This window comes from Eschscholzia californica, unplaced genomic scaffold, assembly GCF_041429995.1.
Source record: "Eschscholzia californica isolate CP2 unplaced genomic scaffold, dmEscCali1.0.p SCAF_4, whole genome shotgun sequence".
NCBI classification, from domain to species: Eukaryota; Viridiplantae; Streptophyta; class Magnoliopsida; order Ranunculales; family Papaveraceae; genus Eschscholzia; species Eschscholzia californica.
Genome location: NW_028238461.1, coordinates 57,321,092 through 57,346,366, shown reverse-complemented (window position 1 = coordinate 57,346,366; position 25,275 = coordinate 57,321,092). Strand labels below are relative to the sequence as shown.

The window sequence follows — 25,275 nt, the reverse complement described above, 5'->3', positions numbered from 1 at the left end:
TGTAAAGATTGCCATTAAATATAATTTATCTTTTTTTTTTGTTGAGAGAATATAATTTATCTTAGAAATGTATAAAAAAAGAGTAATAAAAATTGGTTGCGCTAGGCTAGGTTTTCTTTTTTAGTCTGCCAAGGAAGAAGCTCGTCGGTCTTATCAAAACTTCTTTTGCCCTAGGGATAGACGCGACCCTCAATTTTTTTTATATACATGTACGTAAACAACCTGAATTGTTTACGCGTATTGGAAAACTTTTACTCATTGAGTCACTTTTTCTATAATTGTTTTACCACAAAGACAACTATAGATGATTAATAATGTTATATACAGTAGTATATAGAGTTCAATCCCATTAAGTAATCTTACATAACAAGCATTTATGAATTTTTTCAAAAATCTATAGGCTAAGTGGGTGCACCTACTCTTCTCTAAGGATGAACTACATTTCATTAGAGTCTGACCATCACATTTGAATTAAAACCTACTCTGCCAAACACAAAACAACCTTGTGATTACTGGGCCCCCTTCTCTATATATATAGAAGAACTACTCTCATTCTTTCTTCACAATTCACTTAGCATCAGGCTCCAATAGAAAGCCAACTTTAGACCCACATTAGTAGAACTTTGGAGATTGAAAGAGAGTGTAATGGAGGATTATAAGAATAGTACTAGTGCAATGCTTCATTGGAGTTGTATGTCTTTTATCATTTTCTTCGTGGCAGCATCATCGTTTGTCAATGCTGCAAAAACTCATAATCACGAGTTCGTTGTACGTACATCTTTTTTTTTTTTGACTTTTCATTATCTATTTTAGAGTATGTGTTCTTTTAAGTAGTCGAAAAAAAGCTGAAAATAATGAATGAATGAATGAATAAAACAGGTTCAAGCAACACCAGTGAAGAGGCTGTGCAATACTCACAAGATTATAACTGTGAATGGTCAGTTTCCAGGCCCAACTTTGGAAGTTAAAAATGGAGATACTCTCATTGTCAAAGTCATTAACAAAGCTCAATACAATGTCACCATCCACTGGTAACTAATTTTAACAAATCCTTCTGTTGTTCAAGGGCAAAATTGGGGAAAAAAATTATATACGTAACGACGGAAGCATGGGAGTATAAAGTATTTTTTGGTGATTATCTTTTTTCAGGCATGGGATTAGACAAATGCGGACGGGATGGGCTGACGGGCCAGAGTTTGTGACTCAGTGTCCTATTCGACCAGGAGGGAGTTATACGTACAGATTTACGATAGAGGGGCAGGAAGGAACCTTGTGGTGGCATGCTCATAGTTCATGGCTGAGAGCTACTGTTTATGGAGCTCTTATTATCTATCCTAGAGATGGTTCTTCATACCCTTTCCCTAAGCCCAAACGTGAAACCCCTCTTCTCCTAGGTAATTAACCTAAATTGAGTTGGCTCACTGAGTTCATGGAAATGAAATAATTTTACTGAAAAAATGGTTGTGGTGGTGATAATGAGCAGGAGAATGGTGGAACGCGAACCCTGTTGATGTTTTGAACCAGGCGAGGAGATCAGGAGCTGCTCCTAACATCTCAGATGCCTACACCATTAATGGTCAACCTGGTGATCTCTACAACTGCTCCAGCAAAGGTAACAACCCACTTATTCTTACACTCTGCTTACACCTGTGCGGACGACTGTAACATTCAAAAAGTTTCGATAATGCAGATACTGTGATAGTTCCGGTGAAGGCTGGCGAAACGAACCTCCTCCGAGTCATAAACTCGGCGTTAAACCAGGAGCTGTTCTTCGCTGTTGCTAACCACAAACTAACAGTAGTAGGTGCCGATGCTTCTTACACTAAGCAAATCACAACTTCAGTCATCATGCTGGGACCTGGTCAGACCACTGATGTCCTCGTCACAGCTGATCAACCTCCGGGGAGATACTATATAGCTGGAAGAGCTTATGCCAGTGCTCAAAATGCACCCTTTGACAACACCACTACCACTGCCATTCTTGAATATAAGGGTTCTCCTTGTAGGACCTGCCCTAAGAAGAGTCCTTCCTTAGCAGGACCAGTCTTCCCAAATCTTCCTGCCTATAACGACACAGGAGCAGCAACATCGTTCACTACTAGCCTCAGAAGTCCCCGGAAAGTTCCAGTCCCAACTGATATCGATGAAAATCTTTTCTTTACTGTAGGACTAGGTCTTATCCCATGTCCGCGAGGTTTTAGAAGATCACAGTGCCAAGGTCCTAATGGAACTCGGTTTACTGCTAGCATGAATAATGTGTCTTTTAATCTCCCATCAAACTGGTCCCTCTTACAAGCTCACCAACAAGGAATTCCTCGAGTATTCACCACGGATTTCCCTGCATCACCACCCCTGCAATTTGATTATACGGGTAACGTGAGTCGGTCCCTCTGGAATCCAGTTCCAGGGACTAAACTGTACAAGTTAAAATATGGTTCAACAGTGCAAGTTGTGTTACAGGGTACAAGTATCTTCGCTGCTGAAAACCACCCGATTCATCTTCATGGGTATGACTTCTATATTATCGCTGAAGGGTTTGGGAATTACAATCCTAAAACTGATGCATCAAAATTCAACCTTGTCGATCCACCTCTACGTAATACTGTTGGAGTACCTGTTGGGGGTTGGGCAGTTATTCGATTTGTAGCTGATAATCCAGGTGAATGCTCGAAAACATGAACTTAAGCTCTTCAATATATTGTTCCAGTCATCTGTTAAAAGCTAATGTTTTTGCTATGTTTACCTTTGCTTACGAAAAACAGGTGTTTGGCTGATGCATTGTCACTTAGATGTTCATATCAGTTGGGGGTTGGCAATGGCTTTCCTGGTTGAAAATGGAGTTTCAAAGTTGCAGTCTGTCGAGCCTCCGCCAGAAGATCTACCCTTATGCTAAGACCATCAACAAAGAAACTCAACCTCGAGTCTAATATTTTCAGTTGTTTTAGCAATTAATTATTCTAAGCTCGATTTTTGGCTGCCCACATTTTGGCACCTTATTCTTGTTATTTTCCTTTTCGTTCGATCTCCTTTTCTTTTAGTTTTTGGTGATTAAGCTTCTGTCTGAATACAGCAGCAGCATATATGTCTAATCTTGTAGCTTGTTAAATATGGATTGAGTTTTGAACCACTTCTATTCAAAGTTATGCCCTAGTTTTCTTTACCAGATCACTGAATTAATATTTAACAGAACTGCAGCTTGAATCCAACCTCTTCTACATTATCAATGACAGCAAAACCTAGCATTCGGTAGATGAGAAATGATCTAATTTCAACATTTTAGATCAAGAAAATCATATGAAAACCACCTAATATACCTAATTGTTTTCTCTGATTGTCAAATTTATCTGCTAGGTTTGAATTTTGTCAAATGATCTAAGTTCAACCTTTCTCTAACTACAATTACGTAAGGCCTACTTTGAAGACATAAATCATATCCAAAATGAAATACTAGTTAAGGTGATATCAATGTACAACATATTCACAATCGGAACACAGATACAAAGGAAAACTCTAAACTTTGATGACATTAATATTGGTAGCTAGAGTTGTATTTGATTTGATCAGTGCATTTCATGAAACAATCAGGCAACAAATTTCTGACAACGAGTATCGTTGTGTATAACCTGGCAACGGCATGAACAGAATCGCATTCCACACCTCACACACGTATAGTTTGCCGTGAACCCACACACAGTGCAAAAATGGCGGCGTGAGGTAGAGCTGGGAGGTCCTACTGCAGCTCGCAAATACGTAGGCACATGTGGAGGCAAGGATTCTAGGTTTTCCTGTTTTATACGAAGAATGACGATTTATATAACGAACTACAAAAAGGTACTAATGGAGTTAAAAAGAAAAAAGAATCATATGCAATGTCCTAGTACCTCATGCAAGAGCTCCATGAATGTTCTTGGAGCCTTCTTTGCATTCTCAAGTGCTTTTGCTTGCCGAGTTTTACGTTTATTGTTCTTTGATTGCTTCTTTTGCAAGTACACTACAATGGGAGTTAGAAAGAAAAGCGAAAACTATTACTACAAAGACACGACTTTTAAGCAAATATATATATATATATATGACTCCCCAAGCCTTAGAAGTTATCGATATTGTCCCCGCTTTAGACACCTCAGACCCAAGCCAATAAGTACGGGGTTTTGTTCTTGGTGAAGGCTCCACGAGCCCACCCAAAAGGCTCCTTGGGACAATATCGATAACTACTAAGACTTGGGGCGCCACAATATAGATACTACTACTCGAAAGGAGACTATTAGTAGTAGATACCCCTCATATTTCACCCAAAAGCAGAATATCAACAACGGGTTTCGAATTCAAAAGTATACCAAGTGGGGTCTGGATGATGATCAGGTTCATTTGAGTAAACATAAGTACTTTTAGACAAATATGATGTTTGTTCTTTTCCTAAGAAAGATCTGAAATCTGACTCGATGTCTGAATCGAATCGACCCAAGAATGTTTGTTTTCTTCAAGCATATTGGAATGGGGTTGATTTTGGGTCGGGTTTATTTGATTCAGACGATTTAAATTCAGACGAATCAGATTCCACAATAATGACAAAGACACAAACACCAGCAAAGCTATAAAAAAAAATAAAAAAAAAATGGAACCTTGGTCATCATCATCATCAATTGAAGCTTCATCATCGTCGTTAACATCAATTACTTCTGCTCCAGGATTATCGTTCTCCAAAGCTTCAAGCCGAGCAAGAGCTGCCTAAAAAGATGAGTTCTTTATTAATTAAGTCACTAACGAAGAATTCAGTCCAACTAAAGTATGAATAGAATGAGTAACCTGAGTACGATTGTCGCTACTGATGAGAGCGGCAACCATTTTAGGAGCAACCTTCCGAGTTCGACCGGAAGTGCGTCGGAGTAAACTAGGGCTTTCTTCTTCCATGGCTGTCTATTCCCGGAGCACCTTCTCTAAAATTAGGGTTATTCACCGGCCTGATCAAGACATTTTGTTCTCCGGCGTAATCTTACTTCCCGTCTACCTACTAGGATTCTTCTACCTTGCAGGTTGAACGTATAGCCCTAACATTTCTACCGGTTTCAGTTGGATAACTAATGGGCCCTAGTCCAACAACAGAAGTTTATAGGCAGCCATACGGGCTATCTGATAGGGTCCACAGGGCCGATAAATGGAAATGAAAGGTCGATGCCCTCGGAAACAATAAACGTTTCCTGGTATACAAGGTGGAAAACACACAAAATTGAGCCAAACACACCATTTGAATTTCTCACGTCGCCGTCTCGAGACCACGGACGACCACTATCTCTTCCCTCTCTCCATCAGTCACCGTGCTTTTTCTCTCTTTTTCTCACTACTTTCCGGCGAAGGGAAGAACCCCTTCGTCGGAACCCTTCACAAACAAATCAACCTCGCCTGAAAAACCAGACGAGGTTCGAACGAAGGAGCTCTCCGTTCGCCAGAACTTTGAAAGCGAGAAGAAAGAGAGAGAAAGCGGGAGAGAGAGAGAGAGAGAGAGAGAGAGAGAGAGAGAGAGAGAGAAGAGTAAAGGAAGAGGAGGCCGTCGGAGTTGATGGTGGTGGTGGGAGGACAAGATGGAGGAAGGAAAAGCTAAAAAGACATCAGGTAGGTAATATTTGGAATTAACAGAACATTATTTATTTTCTCCACTTGAAGCTTATGCCCGAAAATTTCTTTATTTCCCTAAAACATCAACCTTTATCTAACAAGCGCGTGAGTATAAAGATATCGCCGTCATCATCTCTCTGACAAGAACAACATTTTGAAGAACTAGCACCCTTCTCTCTCTCTCTATTTTGTGTTTGTCCGATAATATACTGTACATATGCATTAATGAGTAAATGGAACACATTATTAAGCGAGTTATGTCAGGCAAATACTAATGGGTGGGGATCGAGCGAGATGCCAGATAACACTTCAAAACCCCGAGCCCAAACCGTTTATTTCATCGGGTCGGTCGGGTAGAATCCGTCTTCGAGTTTTGGGTATCTGTGTGCTGCAATGGACTCGAATGTCCACGACAGGTTTCGGGTTCTCAGACTTTTTTCCCCGCCCTACGACCACATGACCTAGGTAGTACGGCCCACAAGGCCTATAAATGGAAATGAATGGTCATACAGGCCCATTTAACCAACCGGCCCACAAGTATAATGGCCTCGCCGTCATCATCTTTCCGACAAGAACAATATTTGAAGAACTGGCACCCTTTTTCTCTCCCCTCTCTCTCTCTCTCTTTTGTGTCTGTCTGATTTAAAACTCATTTTTTTTTCTCTCTCTCTCTCTAAAATGGAGGAGGAGGATCTTCCATTGCAGAAGATTGCAATCTCAGGTCCAACTCTAGCTTCTATAATACAACGATTCTCCTCCGCACCTGGAGACGTCGACGGCCTTCTCTTCGGCCACGTCACTCAACCCACCACCTCCGATCTCCTAGACGACGATGTCATCATCGAATCATCGTCTCAATCCTCCAACCTCGTCGCCACTATTACTGGATTCTTCTGCTCCGGCACCGTTTCCACCTTCTACGACTCACTCGGTCGACTCAATCTCTCCGCTCTTCACCGATCAATTGGAGGAGATCGACCTCCTGGTACTTCTTCTAGGTCTTCTCTAATTGGTTGGTTCTCCGGCCGCCGTAAAACCCCTCTCAGACCTTCCATGAGAGAATTCTCTGTCTCATCTTCACTCTCTACTACAAAAGCCCTAACCCTTAATTCCCAACACCACTCTCTACCCAATAACTCTATAAATTTCCCTCCTTGTGTCTTCATTCTCTTCTCTACACCGACGATTGATCAAACAATCCACACTCATGAGCATCGGGCGTTCCAATTCCGTCCGTCTTCTGCTCTTTTTGAGCCCAAATCTGTTGATGTTGTTAACATCGGACCGGCATTTCGTGGGCATTACAGTGCTTTTTGCCCTAATTCTCCATTTCCACTATTACCATGTGTATTACCAGATTCTTCCATGGAAATTGTGGAAGATAATAATGATAGTAATATGGGGTCTTTGAATTCGCTTAGACAACTTTCCAAGGAGCAGCGGGCGTTAGATTTCTGTGCTGAGGGTTTTGAGGTTGGGAAATTGAGTAAGTTGATGGGTTCACAGGCAGCAAGTTATACGTCTGAACTCGAGACGTTGTATGAACAAATGCTCCAGAAGCTCGAGGGATTGGCACGGTCAGTGGAGAAGAGTTCTGCTAGGGTTCATGAGCAGGTAAACTCTTGATCTTTTAGAATTTGGGTTTGAATGTTAACATAATTTAATGTTCACATACTAATTATATCATTAAGAAAAGTTATTAGACCGTTTCTGTGATTAAAGTTTCGATCTTTTCCACTAGTAAAAGATACAGTAAACATTAATATCTTTGAACCAGCCAGCTATATACATTCTGTGGATTGTTTAGGATGCTGAAGTTGTGTTCAATTAGAGTGATGGAGTTTCAGTATGAAGGCGTTATGTTTGTTTGTAGTTTCAACAAACACATTATCGGTTGGGCAAAGGTATAACGCACTATGTAGTTGCGCCCGAGACCGAGACGAGACCGAGACGGACCGAAATTCTCGGCCGAGACAGCAAGTGTAGCTATTAGCTAATGGCCTACTACTAAGTAATAACTACTAAGTGATATGTATTGAATTTATTATTGCTATTTATATTAGATTCTCGGCCAAGACAGCAAGTGTAGCTATTAGCTAATGGCCTACTACTAAGTAATATGTACTAAATTTATTCTCGGCCGAGACAGCAAAAATTTTCAAAGTTTCTATAATGCATAAAACCTAAAAATTGTAAATATAGTATTATTGCTATTTATATTAGATTCATTGGGAATATAATAAGTAGTTAAGATTTACGAAGATAATAAATAGTAGTACACAATTAGGTTTAAGAGTTTTCCAAAAAAAAAGTTTCAATTAATAAGAAATTGCTGCCTAGGTCTCAGGTTGTCTCGGCCGAGATATCCGAGAAACTCGGCCAAACCCTAACTCAGGGTCTCGGTCGAGTCTCGTCCCGAGAGGGGGCCGAGACCGAGACGAGACCCGAGATTCTCTGCTGTCTCGGCCGAGACCAACCACATAGATAACGCATGAATATACCGAGTCGACATGTACAAATTTGTAGTATAGTATAGTATAGCATGGATTTTGATTGATGAGTTGATGATCTATTCGTGTAAAGATAGTACCTATCTTATGTGTTGTAAGGTGTTTCTCGGAAATGTTCGGTATGACCATAGGGATGATGAAGTTGTGTTCGGTATGACCATAGTCCATAGGGATGATGAAGTTGTGTTCGGTATGGCTGTTCTGGAAAGTTCCCGTTTAACATGATAAGATGAGCGCGAGGGTTAACCAATTGGTTTTCGGAAGTTGTGTTCCGTATGGCTGTTCTCAAAAGTTCCCGTTTAACATGACCAGATGAGTGCGAGGCTTAACCAATTTGGTTTTCGGGAAGTTGTGTTCGGTATGGCTGTTCTGGAAAGTTCCCGTTTAACTTTGACCAGATGAGTGCGAGGCTTAACCAATTTGGTTTTCGGGTAGTTGTGTTCAGTATGGCTGTTCTGAGAAGTTCCCGTTTAGCACAACGAGATGAGCGCGAGGCTTAACCAATTTGGTTTTCGGGTTTTACTATTTGAGTGGAATCCTCCAACCTCCATGAGCAAGTAATACATGGTAGATTGACTAATTTTATAGCGGTTACTTTTACCTTCTTCCCTTGTCAAAGACTTGATACCTCGAAATTTGTTTTTAACTGGAATACTCTAGTTGTACGAGTCATATGTAACTGTTTTATGCCTACTAGCTTTCCCGCCGAAGTCCAAATGACGATGTTTTTTCCTTACTTTGATCAGTTTTCCTACCTCTCAAAAGTATTGTTTTCCGTATATTTGGGGACTGTGGTAATCAAGATGGTCTATTTCACCATCTCCATTTCTTTTGTGTTGAAGATGTTATTCCAGTCCTGTTAAATGTAAATGTTAAAACTCCAAAACCTTTTTCATTTACAGGAACAGCGGAATACAAAATTAAGGAACAAGTTTGCTGGATTGGAATAATTCTTTGATGTTTAGAGCGCCTGCCGCTTTTCGGCTATCAGGTAATATTAGTCATTACATGCCAATCTCTGCCTCTGGTCATTATCTAATGAATGGAATTTAGTCAAAACATTTTTTTTTTCTTATGATTGATGATATTAAGGACTTTGATAAATATGAAGTTGTAGTAAAAACTAAAATGAGTTCAATAAAACTTGTCAAAATTACAGTAACTGGAAGCTGGTTTAAGCAAAGAGAGTTGCTCCCAAATCTTAATCTTTCTTTGTAGTTGGTTGTAGGTCATGTATATTATGCATTTGCTTTTGCATTCATTCATATTTCCAATACAAAAGAAACGAAATACTGCATTTGCCATCAAACTTTACTAATCTCTCTTCCATTCCTTTTTTTGTGGTATCAAAATGCAGGGAAGGGTCGCAGTAAATATCTGCATGTTCACTGTGGGATGAATATATTACTTCAGCTGTCTGCGTTAGTCGAATCACGTGGCTGTGGTTACTTCGCTGAGATGGGGTTCGTTGAATTCCTTTTCTTGAATCAAGTTACATCCTCCATCTCCTATGTATTTTTCTGTTCTCTTACATTTTTTTTTTAAATTGTGGGACATAATAGCTTCACTTGGGTTTGGAATGTCCTTTTCTGTTACTGCAAATCTGAAATCAAAACCAGAAAGGAGGAATGGAAAGAGAAACAGATTGTAATTTAGTCCTTTTTCTTGTATCCCTTCTTCAGTCGGGTGTTTGTGTTGTTATTTGTAGCAGAAAAAAAAAGTCATATAAGGTTTAATGTAGACAGAATCAGCTTTTGTATTTCATCTATCCTTTTTGATATGCTTCATTCATGGTTTAATGTAGACAGAATCTTGTTGATAACGTGTTATAGGATGGTGCAGACCAGTTTTTTGAACTACTAGTGCTATTTTGAATTTTGGTACTTCCAGACCTCACGATTTCAAAATGTCTAAATAGGGGAGGGTGCTTAGTCCTTTAAGCGAGGAGCTCCATACTCCGTCTCAGTCTAACCATCGATTTGAGAGTTGATAAAGTGTTACAGAATGGTGGATAGCAGTTATTTGATCTACAAGTGATACGGTCTATTTTGAGACATATAGACATCACAATTTTAAAAATTCTCATGAGAGAAAGGAGCTTATTTTCCCAACAGGAACACTTGGTCTCCCAAATTTTAGATTTGTTCCAGTTGTCACATCTTGAAGGTTTTTGTGGTTGGCTCAATAAAGAATCACACTTCCTAGTTGTCACATCTTAAAGGTTTTTGTGGTGGGCTCAATAAAGAATGAAGTAGGACGGGATGGGACTTGATGGGACAAATCTGAACGGTTTCCTAAACCCTTCCTTTAAAATCCCTTACCCTTCTTCCTATTTAACAACAGAGTAAGTAGTTGTACAATCTATAGGTAGGGAGAGTGAGACTGTGAGAGAAAAAAAAACCCTAGAAATGGGGTCATGGTTCATCTCACCATCTCAAGATCAAATTCTTGATCGCCACAGATTTACTCGTGAACAAGTAGAAGTTACTTCTCAACGACAACCGGTGGAAGTTGTAGCAGAAAATACGAATCATCATCATCATCCTCATCAGGTTTCTGTATCTACTCAAGTCGATTTCATAGACTTATTAGGTAAATTAAATTCCTTCCTATTACTGATTTATTTCTTTCTTTCTTTTTAGAAATAAAAGAGATAATATTAACTACTACTCATGAAAGATCTATTAATTACAGATGACAGTGATGATGTCATAGAAGTTATCAACCCTAAACTAGATACTCTGAATCAAACCAGCAACAACAACAAAGGGTCACGATCTGGAAATGGTGCTGCTGGTTCGAGTCATCTTCCCATGGCAATGGAGGAGGAAGTCGTGTCTCTGGAAAAGCTTCCGATTAGGGCTCAAGGAAGAGAAGAAGATGATTCAGATAAGAGTACTAGTAAAAGGGGAACTAAAGAAAAGAATGTTTGTACCGTCGGTGGAGAGATTGGTGTGAAAGAAACAGAGATTTTGCATATTGAAAAGGCGGGAACAACAACTGGAGAAGGAAAAGGTGGGAGTTGGGATAAGTTGTTGAAATCTATCAAAGAAAAATTAATGGGGGATGATGATGTGTGTGTGAATTGTAAAGCAACTGTGGCTGGAACAGAAATGGAAGGAGAAACTCAAAAAATGAGGGAAAGTAGTAGAGTTAGATTGGTACAAGAGTTTCTAAACAAAAGATTGCTAGAAGAAACAGCACATGGTGGAGAAAGAGTTGTGATGAATTCGAACAAAACAAGTGCTTGAATCGGGTTCGAAAAGATGAAGAAGTTGCAGAGAAGCAGCTCTTCTTTTGAAATTGGACATCACAGAGGGAGGTATATACTACTTTTGTTATCATATTAGATGGGGTTAGTTTTCATTTTGTTTGTATACCATCTTAAACTACTTCTAACTAGTTGATCTTTTGTCTTGTGAAAAGGTATGGTCTTTTGTTCGAATCTTTAAAATGTATGATGATTACAAGTTTAGTATAAGATTACTTGCATTATGATATCTAATTGAAATATCTTTCCTTTATTGATTTAGTATGACTTTACATTTGACGAATTTCAATCTCGAAAATGTATTATTGACATAGGATAGGAGTAGGAAATCGGACGGGCTTGTGTGTGTGGATTACTTGGGCCTTTTTCTATAATCTTTTCCTCTCTAGAACTTGCCTTCTCTCTAAGGATCCGTTCGGCCATTTGAGCCCCAAGTCCCCAACCAAATTTTGATGAATGGTTGACTAACAAGCTTGTACTTGGTAATCAAATATTAAGAGTATATATTGTTAGGGATATGATCAGGCATATTGGTGCAAGCGAGTCTGAAATTAAGGGGGTAGCGAGACAATGAGGAGCCGGATGCACCACCCACTTCATATACTGCTCTTTCTTTTTACCAAGAAGGCTTGAACCAGTTCACCTCTCAATAGGCCACTGCTATTGGTAGTTGCCGCATCCGGTACAATGTTGGAGAGCCTTACTCTGTGTAGGGCTCCTCTGGAGGTACTCGTCCGTGATCAGTCTATTATAAGCAAGATGACTCAATGCTGCCTGATCCAATCTTTTGTCCTAACCTTTCTCGATTTGTAACTTTTCAATGAAATTTGGTTGTTTGCAAGTTTGCTAACTTAGACAGAGCTTAGTACTCTAGTTAGACGATGTAGTCTAAACCATCCCATTAGTTTACTGGTGATATAGACCTCGTATACACAGGTATATCTCAACGAAATCATTCATATTCTAATAGCTCAAGATTCAATATATCGGGCAGCATTTCATCCGCAACCTACGCCTTACTTAAGTTGCTACTTCTCAACTTTACATTTTGATCTTCATTCGAGGGCGATGGACATTTAGCCACAGGGTGCTATGGTGTGAAGCATCTCCGAATGGTAAGATCTAAGTTCACATATTTGAAACTTTTATGACTAATAACTTGTTTCTATTGTGCATTTATGTATGTTTGTTTCACGGTAACTACATGGTGGTGACACTCTCACACCACAACCAGAATTTCCTCACATGAGTATTGAAATGAGTTAGTAATCCTGCTTGAGATGGAAGGTGTTCTAAATATCAGTGTTTCTATTGCAAAGCTCTTTAGATGGAAGGTGTTCTAAATATCTGCTTACTTCAACAGAGTAACAGACACTAGTTGAAGTTGCTTTTCTTGTAGTTGAAAGTGATTGAGGCATTAAGATAATGGTTGCGCTTCTGAAACAAGTATTCATCAGTCACAACTATAGGTTTTTCCTACGATAGATAGCTTGACCTGGCATTGCATCCGTTTTGATGACATTTGCGTGGCTTTCCCAAGTTACTTTTCCTTTAGCTGCCTATATAGATTTAGACTACTCGCCGTCGTGGTACATGAATTCCGAAATATACATATTACTGCTCAGGGTCATTGCATGACAATTTGCATTTCCTCGATCAGTAACACCTTATGTCGTAGATTATTTGTTTTCCAAAAGCACAACAAATTTCCGTCAAATATTCCAGAGTGACAACTCTATCTGACGCATCTAGCTTGCCCACGGCTGTAAGACATTTTTTATCCTTCTTTCACAGCCTGGAGGCTGAGAGGGGTTTTAATGGTTCTTTTGCAAAGCTTTAGCTTTTTGGTTAGTAAGCCCTTTTTAGTGCTCTATACATAATTACCTCTTTTTATTTTCACCAAACACATCCTAACATAAACGCTTAATTTAAGCTAAAAGCAGCTTTTGGTTTTTCTTTAAGCTAAGCCAAAAGCAGCCTATAACAGGCAAGAAGTCCTGGTAAGACTTTGGGATCGTCTACAAAAATTTCTGTAGGCGCCTCCCATCTAAAGGCGCCCCCCCCTACACACGCCCCTTCTTTTCTTCTTCAACAACTTTCTCTCAATCTTCAATTTTCTAACCAACAGATTAAATCAACTAATCTATCAAAAAGATTAAACCAACATGAAGATCTATCATCTTTTGGTCTCTTGATTTTGATTCAAAATCAAGCCTTTAGATAAACCTAGGGTTCTCTAAAAAGCAAAATCTAAAACTCACCAGCAAAAAACATGAATCTATCAAAAACATTAAACCTAGAGAGATTGGAGGATATGATTTAATCTTGGGATAGAATCTTCCAGAGTTCTAGGTTTAATCCATATTTTTTTTTAACTTTTCCACGTTTACATAAAGAAATGTTATGTTGAAGTTTTGGACACACTCGGACTGACCATGTCCAAAGTCCAAAGCGTTACTCAGCTTGACCATGTCCAAAGTCCAATGCATTACTCAGCTTGACCATGTCCAAAGTCCAAAGCATGGCCTCGAATTGTCCATGTCCAAAGTCCAAAGCATCGCCTCGGACTGGGCCCAGTCCGTGACCAGTCGGACGGGACATTTTGTCACCTTTCAGACTGGGTCTAGTCTGAGGCCCTGCTTTAGGTCTCGAGCTAATCACTGCCAAGGGAGATATTTACAACAATTTAGGAGACGCTTTTAAATGCTCCTTAAGATTTTTATTCTGGGATCGAAGACATTGATCATATTTATCTACATATTAAAATTGAACAACTCGGATAACATGAAATATATTTCTAATTTATGGCCTCTTATTTATGTTGGATGGTGTATTCGTTTGGCCTTATGTCTTATTTTGAACACTTTGTTATGGAAAACCAAATAAGGTTGGGATTGGCCAACCGCCAACTTAGAGATGGACATGAATATGTCTACGCGTGCATACATACATATACATAATTACATATCATCATCATCATCAGACAGGTAATAAAAAGTCTTCTAGTCGGGTCTACCCAATTTGAGTTGTTATGGCCCAACAACTGGGTCTACTCGGGTCGGGTTTGGATTGATGAATGGGAGGGAATTAAGGTGAGGTATTGAGGGTAGTTCGGGAAGAAGTTGTAGGAGTGATCTTAATGGGGAAGCAAAGAAAGCGAGACGGAAGAAGGTGTGAACCTCGAAATATTATTAGAAGAAGATGATGCCACGTGTATAAATATCTAGAAATATAGTGGGCCCGCTCAATTGAGATCACTATAAATATCTCAAGTACGGGAAATTTTATAGATTTCTTTACCTCCAAGAAAGAGAAAACCAGAAGTTTTGGAAAACAAGGAAGAAAGAAGAAGAAGAAGAAGAAGAAGAAGAGTAGAGAGAGAGAGAGAGAGAGAGTAATCAAAGTAGTTGAAGAAAGAGGCTGAGGGGAGGGACGACATTCAATTTTTGTATTAGGTTTTCTTCACAGCGCATGTCTTCGGTTTCTCAACAAGGGTATGTTTCTTCTCAAATTTCTCTGCTGTTTTGATTCTTAAACAAAAACCCATTATCACTTTATTATAATGCGAGTTTTCATTATAGTTCTAATAATATAGTCTTGAACTACTTGATTTTGGGTTGCTACTCTTTCTGGGTTTTATGCAGTTTAGGATTTCATTCAATTTTGTTTGAAGAATCGTCTTCAAGTTCTTCTTGGTTTTATGTATTTCTTGCTTGTCAGTAGAACAATTATATGGTTGAATGCTTATATATATGTTTTAGTTCTGGGTTTTTCTTTGGGTGTTGAGATTTTTTTACAGGTTAGGTTTTTCCTGATATTTCTAGATTTTTCCAGTTCTGGTTTTAGGTATAATCATAATGTGCTGCAAGAACACAAAGTTAGGGCTATGCTTGGATTGAATGTTTCAGAACTTCTCTTATTATGTTTTACTATTCTCTGAAATATATGTTTGAGGTAGAGTCTTGAAGTTCTTGATTTTGGTTGCTATTCTTCCTGGGTATTATGCATTTTAGGGTTTTGCTTATACATGTTAGGATTCCTGATTTCTGTGTAACCATTTTATTTGTTAGGGTTGTCCTGAAAATGTTTAGGTCTACAATTTGGAGTTTTGGGTTTGAAAAGCTAAGTTTAATCCAAGAAACACATAATCAGGGATATGTTTGATTTCTTTTAAGTGTTCTTCACCGACTTTTGCTCTGCTTTCGATTAAACCTATGTTTATCTTAATTTTCAGAAAGAAGATAAGGAGAAGTAGACGCAATGGGAGTAAATCTTTAGCAGAGACTCTTGCGCAGTGGAAAAAACTCAACAACTCAATTGATTTCTCCAGAGATGGAAGAGATAAACGAATTCAGAGAGTTCCTGCTAAGGGTTCAAAGAAAGGTTGTATGAAAGGGAAAGGTGGACCTGAAAATTCCAAGTGCAATTATAGAGGTGTTCGACAAAGAACATGGGGAAAATGGGTTGCTGAAATTCGAGAACCAAATAGAGGAAGTCGTCTCTGGTTAGGTACTTTTGGCACATCTCAGGAAGCTGCCCTTGCTTACAATGATGCTGCAAAAGTTTTATACGGTCCTGGAGCTCGTCTCAACTTCATCACAGATGCTGATTCGTGTAATGAGTCATCTTCAAAAGAGGGTATTATTTCAGCTACCGCAAGAACTCTGGAGTCTTCAGAATCCACCATGACTACATCTAACCATATGGAAGGAGGAAGACGTGAAGAAGTATGTAAAGAATTGAAATTCGATCTGGATCAGTTGATTGGAACTGAAAACGAAGGAAGAGATTTCACAATTGAGGATAAGCCTTCAACTGTTCAATTGGGTTTAGTGAAGGAGGAAGTGGTGGTGGAAGATGAGAAGCCGCATAGCAATGTAAATGTTGAGTTTGAGCCCAAGGTTGAGGATACTGATTCTTTACATTATGATTTTGCAGCGGATGATATGTTTGATGTAGAAGAGCTTCTTAGAACCATCGATTCAGATCTGAACAGCGGTGTTTGCGAGAATGGAGAAGAAGATAAGAAGGATACGAGTTTAGGACAGTTTGGGTATGGTGTGGATGGGGGTCAGGGTGGAGGTTTATCACATCAAATGGAGAATCCTGATGCAAAATTACTTGGAAGCTTGAGTCATATGGAAGGAGTGGATTACAACAGCTTTGATTATTTAGATCCCTCAAATGAAGATGATAAATACAGTTACTTGATGAACAATGATGTGACGGGACTGCTCGACTGGGGGTTTCCTGATCTGGGATTTTAAGAGGAGGCCCACTGTTTGTGTTACTTGATGAGCAGGTGATTGCTCAGACTAAAGGTTTACTGATTTGGGTTTTAAGGAAGTAGAAGAAGAAGAAGAGATTTTTCTCTTTAGGGTTTTGAGCAAGGAGGGATTCCTATTTCTTGTTCACTACTAAATCTTCTTTCATTTGAATTGGGGTTCATTATTCTTTCATGTACATATATCAGAAGACGGGGAAACATGATACTGGTGTTTGAGTGAAGAGAGGGATACTGTCTGTTTTTTTTTTTTATTACCTAGGTAGTCTCCTACTTTTCATAGATGAGGAGAAGCAACACTGACTAGTTCTAATCAAAGAAATGAGAGTAATCTTTGTTTAAGTTTCTTTTGTTTCTGAAAGTAGAAATGCGTCTGGAGTGGGTATGATGAAAACCTTGTGTGCCTAAATCGTATTCCTGAATTGTCTAGTAGTTTCCTGCCATCTGAGGCTCGCCTAGTAGAGTAATCCGTCTAGCCCCAAGCAAATAGCTAGAAGAAGAAGATCCAAAAAGAGTAAATCATCAATATATATGTTATCAGATCCACACGACATTGTTAACAGATAGATGAGAACCAATTAAGGTTATGAAGAGAAATGGTGCATTTGAAACTGATATTCAAGTCCAAAGTTATATGTTGATTCCTTATGAAAAATGACGAAGAGAAATTGACAAACAAGTACATTTGAAATTGTAGTAGTACTAGTAGTATTAAGGAGAGGTGTTGTTGATAAGATCTTAATTATTAGGTTCTTCTTCTTCTTCCAAGTCAAAAGTAGTCTCTAGCTAGTATTAGTAGTTAATTGAAGATAATAATAATGTAATAGTAAATTAATACTTATATAGCACCAACACACTAGAGTAGTAAAGAGATTGCATGGGTGGAGGAAGGAATCAAGGTAGAAAAATACTCAAAACTATACGTAAAAAAAAATTACACAAGAATTGATTCACAATTCAGAAGATTTAGACATGAGAAAAATAAACAACACCTTATATTAATAAGTCTCTTCAATGGTGGCAAGTAGGTAGTAGGTTGTTATATTTGCAGTCACATATCCCTTGCTTGTCTTAGACAAGAAAAACTTCTACATGTGTGTCAAATGAGATGTTAGTTTACATACTGTATAACAAAAATGGTTGATGTATTTAAACATTTTCCTTACAAAGATGGTGTATGCTTATTAAATTTTCCACTCTCATCCTCACTCGTCACAATCTTCCAAGTATCTATAGGCACCTCAGAAGTTACCTGTTGTGTTTCCAAGTATCTATAGGCACTTCTATAAGTTACTTGTGTGTGGCGTGGTTGTTTAATTTGTGGCTATCCAAATCAAAATCAATTGACAATGACGGAGATGACCTGAACATTACATACTTGGTTTCCATATACACCTTCTCCTATGTGGGACTATTCTCACAATCAATTGACAAAATCCAACGGCTAAGATCTTCTCTAATTATTTATTTACTTATTTATTTTGTTAATGTAATTTATTATTTAACTTTAATTAGTTTTAATTTTTTAAATTCTAACAAAAACTCACACATTAAATGCATCTCACCAACGTGTCCGTCCCCGAATAATTTCCTAACCTTAGAGAAAAATATTAGTATTTAGAAAATAGTTCAAAGAGGGATATTGGGCCATTGGTCAAAAAGGGGACCAAAATGAAAATCTCACCCAAAGTTGCCTAAAAATGAAAGGGAGGCCCAATGTGTCAGTTTGGAGGTCAAAATTACGTAAAGGGCCCTTAGAAAATAAAGTATTTACCGTTCATGCCATCGAAAATTACAAAATTGCCATCGAAATTTCTCGGGAAACGATTTTTTTTTCTGAAAAATAATCTGACAACCCGTCCATCAGAATGTGTACTGTTCAGAAATTTACGGAACTGCCACCGAAAAATTTCCAGGAAACGAAATTTTTTTCGGGAAATTATTTTATTTACTGGAAATTTTTTTCTGTACTAGACATTTTTGCTGGGCGGGAATTTGAAATTTCGTAAAAAAATCTGAAAATTTGGGCGGGAATTTGAAAATTTCAAAACTTCGAAAAAAAGATTTTGTGACCGGGAAATTTTTTTATTTACTGGAAATTTTTTTCTGTACTAGACACTTTTGCTGGGCGGGAATTTAAAATTTTCAAAAAAATTTGAAAATTTGGCCGGGAATTTCAAAAATTTCGAAAAAAATATTTCATTTGAAAATTTCAAAAAAATTTGAAAATTGGAATTTTTTGTGTACGGGAAATTACTTTATTTACCGGGAAGAGATGGTTTGCTGGGCGGGAATTTGAAATTTCGTTTGAAAATTTCAAATTTTCAAAAAAAAAATTTGAAACTTTGAATTTTTCGTGTACTGGTAAATTATTTTATTTACCAGACATTTTTTTTTTTCAGGAAAACGTCAGCATGTCCCGTCCAAGGGCAAGAGGGGAATAAAAAAAAACTGACATTTGGACCTACAACTAATTTTTGGACAAGAGTGGATTTTTTTTGGGTTTACCCCCCAGATTTTGGACTGTTGACTCAAAAATCCTAGTTCAAACACGTGTTTCGTACATAAACAAAATCACACACGTTTTTCGCACACCCACAAAAAGACTATACACGTGTTTCTCACATGTACAAATTTTAGGCCTAAAGAGAGACGGGGATTGGAACTGAATTTTTTGAGCTGAGCTGAAGTTGAAAAAGTAATTTTTGGGGCGTAAGACATCCTGAGCCCTGAGGTTAGAGTTGGTGTAAGTGTTAGAATTTAATGTTTGGCCCCACTCTTTTGAATCTTCCCACTGTCCCCTGCAGATTTAATGGTTGGCTCCACCTCTTAGCAGCTTTACCAAGCAATAGCAATTCTATTGATTGATACCATCAAAATTTGATTTACTAAAAGCACCACAATCCAACGGCAGACAGAAGCCAACAAACATATATATACTTTTGGATTTCTAGCCAATCAGGAAATTTTGAACAAATATTTCTCTTGAGTCCCTAAACGAGGTGATTATGCCACGTTTAATAATCAAAATGTCTTTTTCACCCAAAACCACTCTCCTCCTCCCACTCACTCTCATTACTCCGCCTCCTCCTCCTCCTCCTCCTCCTCCTCCTCCCTCTAATTTTTCAGTACAAAACATGGTCTACAAACTATCTTATTTAAGCTTTCCGGCTACATGCTGCCGGAATCTCACACATTTAAATCCCCTTTTAAGGTATAAATCTTTCCCCTTTCTTTTAAAGTTGATACTTTTACTTCATTTTTCCATGCTCATTATAGCTATGCCATTATTGTTGGAATTACTTCATCCTTCAAAACCCTCTACCCACTTCTCATCAGTATATACTTTTTGTATTTTGGGAGACATTTTTGTACCCATGCAAGAATTTTTATGCAACAATCTTTTATCCCTTCCATGGAAATCTTCTGTGACATTTTTGGTTTGGTGTGTTTTAAGATTCTTGTGTTTTAGAATATGGTAAATTGATCTCAAGTAGATTGATTGAGGGGATTTCAAATTTGACTAAGTAAAAGACTAAATTGGAAATTCTGAAAAATGGGTTTCTATTAAAATGTAGTTTGATGATCTGAGTTTTAGCTTCTTAGGTTATTTTACCCATTAATAGTCTTCCATATTGCCATTGCTATTTTAATTTGCAAGTCGACTCGATTGGGTCACTTTTATGTTGAGATTTGCTTAATCCAGTCAAGTTTGGTATGTCAAATTGCAGATGTGCCTAAAATGCATTAGCAGGCTTAAGTTGAGACTGAGCTTACTTGCCTACTAACCATGACCAAGAAAACTTCTTTGTATAAACGCGGGTATCCCATTGATGCAAATCGTGAGTACAAACACTTGTGACTGTTTATGAAAATTTCAATTCCGTAGGAGTATATGTGAAAATTTTCTATTTCCTACCACCTATTGATTTAGTATTACAAAAAATGCAGCTTTTGAAGCATTTAATGATGGGTCATGGTGGATCGTAAAGAGGTTGGGAATTATGAATGGGAGTTTAACGATGCATTTTGACCCCCCTGAGTTTGATACCAAGGGCAAACTTCCCATTACCAACCTACGATTGAAGTCAAGGAAAGCTAGTATGTCGGATTGCATCTGCTATTTGAGGCCTGGTGTAGATATATGTATACTTCAAACTAGCTCAAGTCAAGCCGGTTCAAGCAAAGTAAATATCCATGTTTTTTTCTTTTTCAAGTTCATTACTTCGTAGTTACATTTCCAATTTCATTCATAGTTTCCAGTGATGATCTTTAAATAGGTGGATGCTTATTAATTGTGATTACAATGTGTATAGTTTTCAACTTTTTTTTCTTCCTTTCTAGGCCCGGTTTGATGCTAAAATCAATTCAATTGCGAGGAAGCCTCATGAGTCTGGATGCACCTGCCGGTTTTATGTGAACGTCTATATTAACCATCATCCTCTTCTTATGGAACGAAGCAAGCTTGACAAGTGCGTAAAGGAAGTAACAATTGACGAAATTGCCATACTCCAAGAACTTGATCGAAAACCATGTGGAGATGGGTACTACAGGTGGGAATCATCTATTGACTGTCCTTCCAGGATTGAAGCTAAACTGTATCGAGGCCAATTCTCACATGATGTTTCATGGTTGTTTGTTGCTTCAAGTTTGAAAGGGTTAAGGTTTGATATAATATCACTGCAAAATAAGATAGTCTATCAAATTTTTGATGGTAAGCAAGAAATGTGTTCATCGAGCTCAGATAAAACGATAAAGGCCATCAATTTCCAAATAGAAAATGGGGTTATGAGACCCATTACCCAGACATTTGAGTTTTTTGTCCAAGTACCAGTATCTGCTCCAGAATTAACTATCAAGGAAGATACCATCGAGGACCAATATGAAGATAAGCCCGTCAACTTTCCTCTGCATGGAGTCGTAGAATTGCGGCGATCAAAACGTCGTGCTGTACAACCGGACCGTTTTGTTGGCTCTAATGGTTGGCATCTGAAACGACCAAAAAAAGAATCAGAAATGCCATGTCAGACTGTCGACTGTGATGAAAGGCCACATCAAGGTGAAAAGACAAATAGTGTAAGCAGGCGCGACTTGGGCAGGAAATTTTTAGGGGCTGAAACAAAGATTGAATCGAGCAGGGAACATTCGGGCGTGACACTGACAAATGGAATAAATCGAAATATTGTTCGAACAAGAGCCAAACCAGAGAAAGAATTACCTTCAATACATATGTCAAACAAAAATAAGAACGGGGCTAAGTCTTCTGCAAGCCGATGTGCTCCATTGGCATCCAACTCTTTTATTTCCCCGTCCACATCAAAAGATCATGTCTTAACTAAACAACTTCATCCGTCTGACCAGCTGATCTCGAAACAGTTAAGCAAGATGGGTAAAACATCCTCAAAAGGTGGTGTTGGAAATGACCAAGCAATACAATCGGAGATAAAGAATGGGAGAAAGGAAAGTAACTTAGACTCCGTGAATCAACTCAATTTAGGGGAGCGGACCAGGTCAGCAAGCGTAACATCAAGTGCAGTGAAGGCTAAATTAGAAAAGGAAGAAACACACAACAAACTTACAGGTAAAAGCACTTCTGTTTGCTCGAAAAAAAGAAAAGCTCGTGGGTATAGGATCCACTACAAAACGAGATTTGATAGGTCAACCGAATACAACGACGCTATAAAAAGGTGCATGAAGAACATAAACTTCGAGATTGCAAACCATCAATCAGGTTCGGTCCCTCTATCTAATAGTATTCGTGCATTAATGCCTTCTCAACGATGGAGGGATGTGTGTTCGAAATTCACAGTCAATGATCAGGTTAACGAAGAAGACGAAGAACTTGATTGTTTGTGGAAAGAGATGGAAGTGTCGACAAATGCACTTCATTGCTTTGAAGAAAATCATGTAATGTAACTTTTAAGTTTTACCAACCATTTATTTGCTCATTCTTTAGTATTTATTTGGCTGATAAGTACCCATTGATCTAGGATGATTATGCTTGTCGCTTAACAGTTTTACTGTCTTGTCTCAGACTTCTGACGTTGATTACAACAACGAGATTGTGGAGGTATCAAATGAGTGTCATCTTGACGAATCATCATGCCAACATGAGTACAAATTGGATGAAGAGATCGGTATCATATGTCGGATATGCAAATCTGTGGCCACTGAAATAAAATACTTGTCAGCACCATTTGTAAGTGAAAAAGAACTCTTGTTGTTTTCACCAATTATTCAGTAAGGCATCCATTAATGCGAGGCAATTGAACTTTATTGAGCAACCTAACACCCAGATTTATCAGAAAATTAAGGTTTAAATCAGTGCTCCTAATGTATCTTTTCTTTTCCTTGTAGCTTCAGAGCACAGGTTGGATTAGAGATACAGACAAGTGGAACACCACAAACGACTTGGGTTCTACAGGTTCGGGAAGTATGGAGTTTGATGTTATCGGAGATCCAGCCTCCTCAAAGAGTGGCACGTTACAAGAAGAGGATGAGAACGTATGGGCCTTGATACCGGAGATAAAAGCCAGACTGCACATACACCAAAAGAAAGCATTTGAGTTCCTTTGGAGAAATATTGCTGGTTCGCTGGTACCTGCAAATATGGAAGCCAAAATCAAGAAAACAGGTGGTTGTGTAGTATCTCATTCACCAGGTGCCGGGAAAACTTTGCTAGTGATCTCATTCATTGTTAGCTATTTAAGATTGTTTCCAACAAAAAGGCCGATGATCCTCGCTCCACATACGACTTTGTACGCATGGGAAAAAGAAATTAAGAAATGGGAGGTTTCTATTCCAATTTACCAAATCCATTCACGAATGAACTACAGGAAAGAACTTCAGAGTCAGACAGAAGGTAAATTCACGGGGGATCAAAAATTGAACCGAGATGTGATGCATGGAATAGATTGTCTAGAAAAGTTGCGGAAATGGCATGAACATCCAAGTGTTCTCCTTATGAGCTACCCATCTTTTTTCTCTATGATGCGAGAAAAATCACAGCTTCAGCACTGGAGATACATGGCGAAAGTTTTACGGACGAGCCCTGGAATATTGATTCTTGATGAAGGGCACCACGCCAGAAGCACCTCATCAATGTTGAGGAAATACTTGATGGAAGTGAAAACAAATCTAAGAATTTTGCTCTCTGGGACATTGTTCCAGAACAGTTTTGAAGAATATTTTAACACCCTTTCCTTAGCCAGACCGCGTTTTATCTCAGAGGTGCTGTGGGAATTGGATGATCTGCGTGGATACCGAAATGGGAGGAAGTGCAGAGGCAACTTCAAGGAGAAACTAGCGAGAAGATTGTTTGTCGAGAAGATCGCCAAAATGATAAACTCGAAAGCAGCACCAGAGAGTAAAAGGGGTCTGTACAGGTTGAAGAAGATAACAAATGGTTTCATTGATGTTTACGAAGGCGGAGATTCTGATAGACTTCCAGGGTTGCAAGCTTATGCACTGTCAATAAAACCAACCGAAACTCAAGAAATAATTCTGTCTAAGCTAAAAACATTTGATACGGGAGCCAGATATTCTCTTGAGTTGGAGCTATTAATGAGTTTGGTATCGATACATCCATGGTTGGTGACAACGTCAAAATGTGCGGCTACCTACTTCGATCCTGATGAAATAGAAGAGCTCGAGAAACATAAATTTGACGTGAAAAAAGGTTCAAAGGCAAGGTTTGTTGTGAACCTTGTGCACCGTTGTCTTATCGAGAAAGAGAAAGTGTTAATCTTTTGTCGTAACATTGCACCCATGAAACTATTTGTGGAGATATTTTCGAGAGTATTTGGATGGAACGAGGGGAAAGAAGTGTTAATCCTTCATGGTGAGCAAGTGTTATTTGAACGGTCAAAGGTGATCGATAAGTTTGAAGAAGTTGGTGGACTTTCTCAAGTATTATTAGCTTCAATTGGTGCTTGTGGGGAAGGGATTAGTCTGACAGCTGCTTCAAGAGTGATTGTATTGGACTCGGAGTGGAATCCTTCGAAGATAAAGCAAGCAGTTGGTAGAGCATTTAGACCAGGTCAAGAGAGGATGGTTTACGTGTACCAGCTTCTGTCATGGGGAACGGTCGAGGAAACTAAACATGGTAAGACAGAGTGGAAAGATTGGGTTTCAAGGATGCTATTCGTGGGAGCAAGACAAGAAGTAGCAGGTAATGAGGATACTTCAAGAATGAATTTAGACAACATTGATGACAATATTTTGAAGGATTTAGTTAAAGAAGATGAAGGAAAATCATTCCATATGATAATGAAAGACGAGAGACTTTCTAATGGCTCTGCTCGAGGGGTAGAAGCTCAAGTAAATTCTTCTTCTTGTTCGACTGCTTTACTTATGAATTTAAGTGGTTCTTAACTAGTAGTAGTAGTATGCTTTGAAACGGTCCTCTCTTTTTTCTGGCAGCAACTCCACTAGATAACTTTTTGTAAATTTAACAAACAAAAAATGCTAGGGAACAAGAAAAACTCTAGGCATAAATTCGAGCAGACTCAAGGAAGGTTGTAGGCAGACCGTGTCTGATCAACCTAAAAATCCGAACCACACCCTCCCCAAACAGACATGAGTAGCCTCGCCTAGTTTTT

The 25,275-nt window shown here is 38.6% G+C and overlaps 6 protein-coding genes across 9 annotated transcripts; 5 read left to right on the top strand and 1 right to left on the bottom strand.

Annotated features, from left to right (window-relative positions):
- The first annotated feature begins 561 nt into the window (after positions 1-561).
- LOC147546764 (laccase-12-like) lies at positions 562-3,127 on the top strand. Its single transcript, XM_086632320.1, has 6 exons — positions 562-768; positions 880-1,031; positions 1,150-1,394; positions 1,484-1,612; positions 1,691-2,659; positions 2,763-3,127. Exons 1-6 carry the CDS (start codon positions 646-648, stop codon positions 2,891-2,893), a joined length of 1,749 nt encoding a protein of 582 aa, XP_086488446.1. The 5' UTR covers positions 562-645; the 3' UTR covers positions 2,894-3,127.
- A 287-nt stretch (positions 3,128-3,414) lies between these two features.
- On the bottom strand, positions 3,415-5,077 carry SEF (HIT-type Zinc finger family protein). Its single transcript, XM_086632322.1, has 4 exons — positions 4,804-5,077; positions 4,620-4,725; positions 3,882-3,991; positions 3,415-3,785 (listed from the first exon to the last, which is right to left on the bottom strand). The coding sequence occupies exons 1-4, from the start codon at positions 4,906-4,908 to the stop codon at positions 3,582-3,584; spliced, it is 525 nt and encodes a 174-aa protein (XP_086488448.1). The 5' UTR covers positions 4,909-5,077; the 3' UTR covers positions 3,415-3,581.
- Positions 5,078-6,175: 1,098 nt separating this feature from the next.
- On the top strand, positions 6,176-9,897 carry LOC147546762 (BRISC complex subunit Abro1-like protein). Of its 3 annotated transcripts, none has more exons than XM_086634027.1 (3): positions 6,176-7,224; positions 9,023-9,111; positions 9,478-9,897. In XM_086634027.1, exons 1-2 carry the CDS (start codon positions 6,289-6,291, stop codon positions 9,068-9,070), a joined length of 984 nt encoding a protein of 327 aa, XP_086490153.1. In that variant the 5' UTR covers positions 6,176-6,288; the 3' UTR covers positions 9,071-9,111; positions 9,478-9,897. The 3 variants fall into 3 exon arrangements, 1 of the variants encoding a protein (XP_086490153.1); XR_015223323.1 differs by having other exon boundaries at positions 6,203-8,436; positions 8,519-9,111; XR_015223324.1 differs by lacking the exons at positions 9,023-9,111; positions 9,478-9,897 and adding an exon at positions 8,566-8,687 and having other exon boundaries at positions 6,203-8,478.
- A 385-nt stretch (positions 9,898-10,282) lies between these two features.
- On the top strand, positions 10,283-11,644 carry LOC147546761 (uncharacterized). 2 transcript variants are annotated; one of them, XM_086634029.1, is made up of 2 exons: positions 10,283-10,712; positions 10,815-11,644. In XM_086634029.1, exons 1-2 carry the CDS (start codon positions 10,529-10,531, stop codon positions 11,369-11,371), a joined length of 741 nt encoding a protein of 246 aa, XP_086490155.1. In that variant the 5' UTR covers positions 10,283-10,528; the 3' UTR covers positions 11,372-11,644. The 2 variants fall into 2 exon arrangements, with proteins under 2 accessions (XP_086490155.1, XP_086490154.1); XM_086634028.1 differs by having other exon boundaries at positions 10,369-10,712; positions 10,800-11,644.
- A 2,993-nt stretch (positions 11,645-14,637) lies between these two features.
- On the top strand, positions 14,638-17,017 carry LOC147546760 (dehydration-responsive element-binding protein 2C-like). Its single transcript, XM_086634026.1, has 2 exons — positions 14,638-14,885; positions 15,626-17,017. The coding sequence occupies exons 1-2, from the start codon at positions 14,863-14,865 to the stop codon at positions 16,656-16,658; spliced, it is 1,056 nt and encodes a 351-aa protein (XP_086490152.1). The 5' UTR covers positions 14,638-14,862; the 3' UTR covers positions 16,659-17,017.
- Positions 17,018-19,608: 2,591 nt separating this feature from the next.
- LOC147546759 (SNF2 domain-containing protein CLASSY 2-like) lies at positions 19,609-25,073 on the top strand. The gene is made up of 6 exons (XM_086632649.1): positions 19,609-19,889; positions 20,407-20,517; positions 20,627-20,862; positions 21,020-22,582; positions 22,710-22,874; positions 23,033-25,073. Exons 2-6 carry the CDS (start codon positions 20,466-20,468, stop codon positions 25,046-25,048), a joined length of 4,032 nt encoding a protein of 1,343 aa, XP_086488775.1. The 5' UTR covers positions 19,609-19,889; positions 20,407-20,465; the 3' UTR covers positions 25,049-25,073.
- The last annotated feature ends 202 nt before the right edge of the window (positions 25,074-25,275 follow it).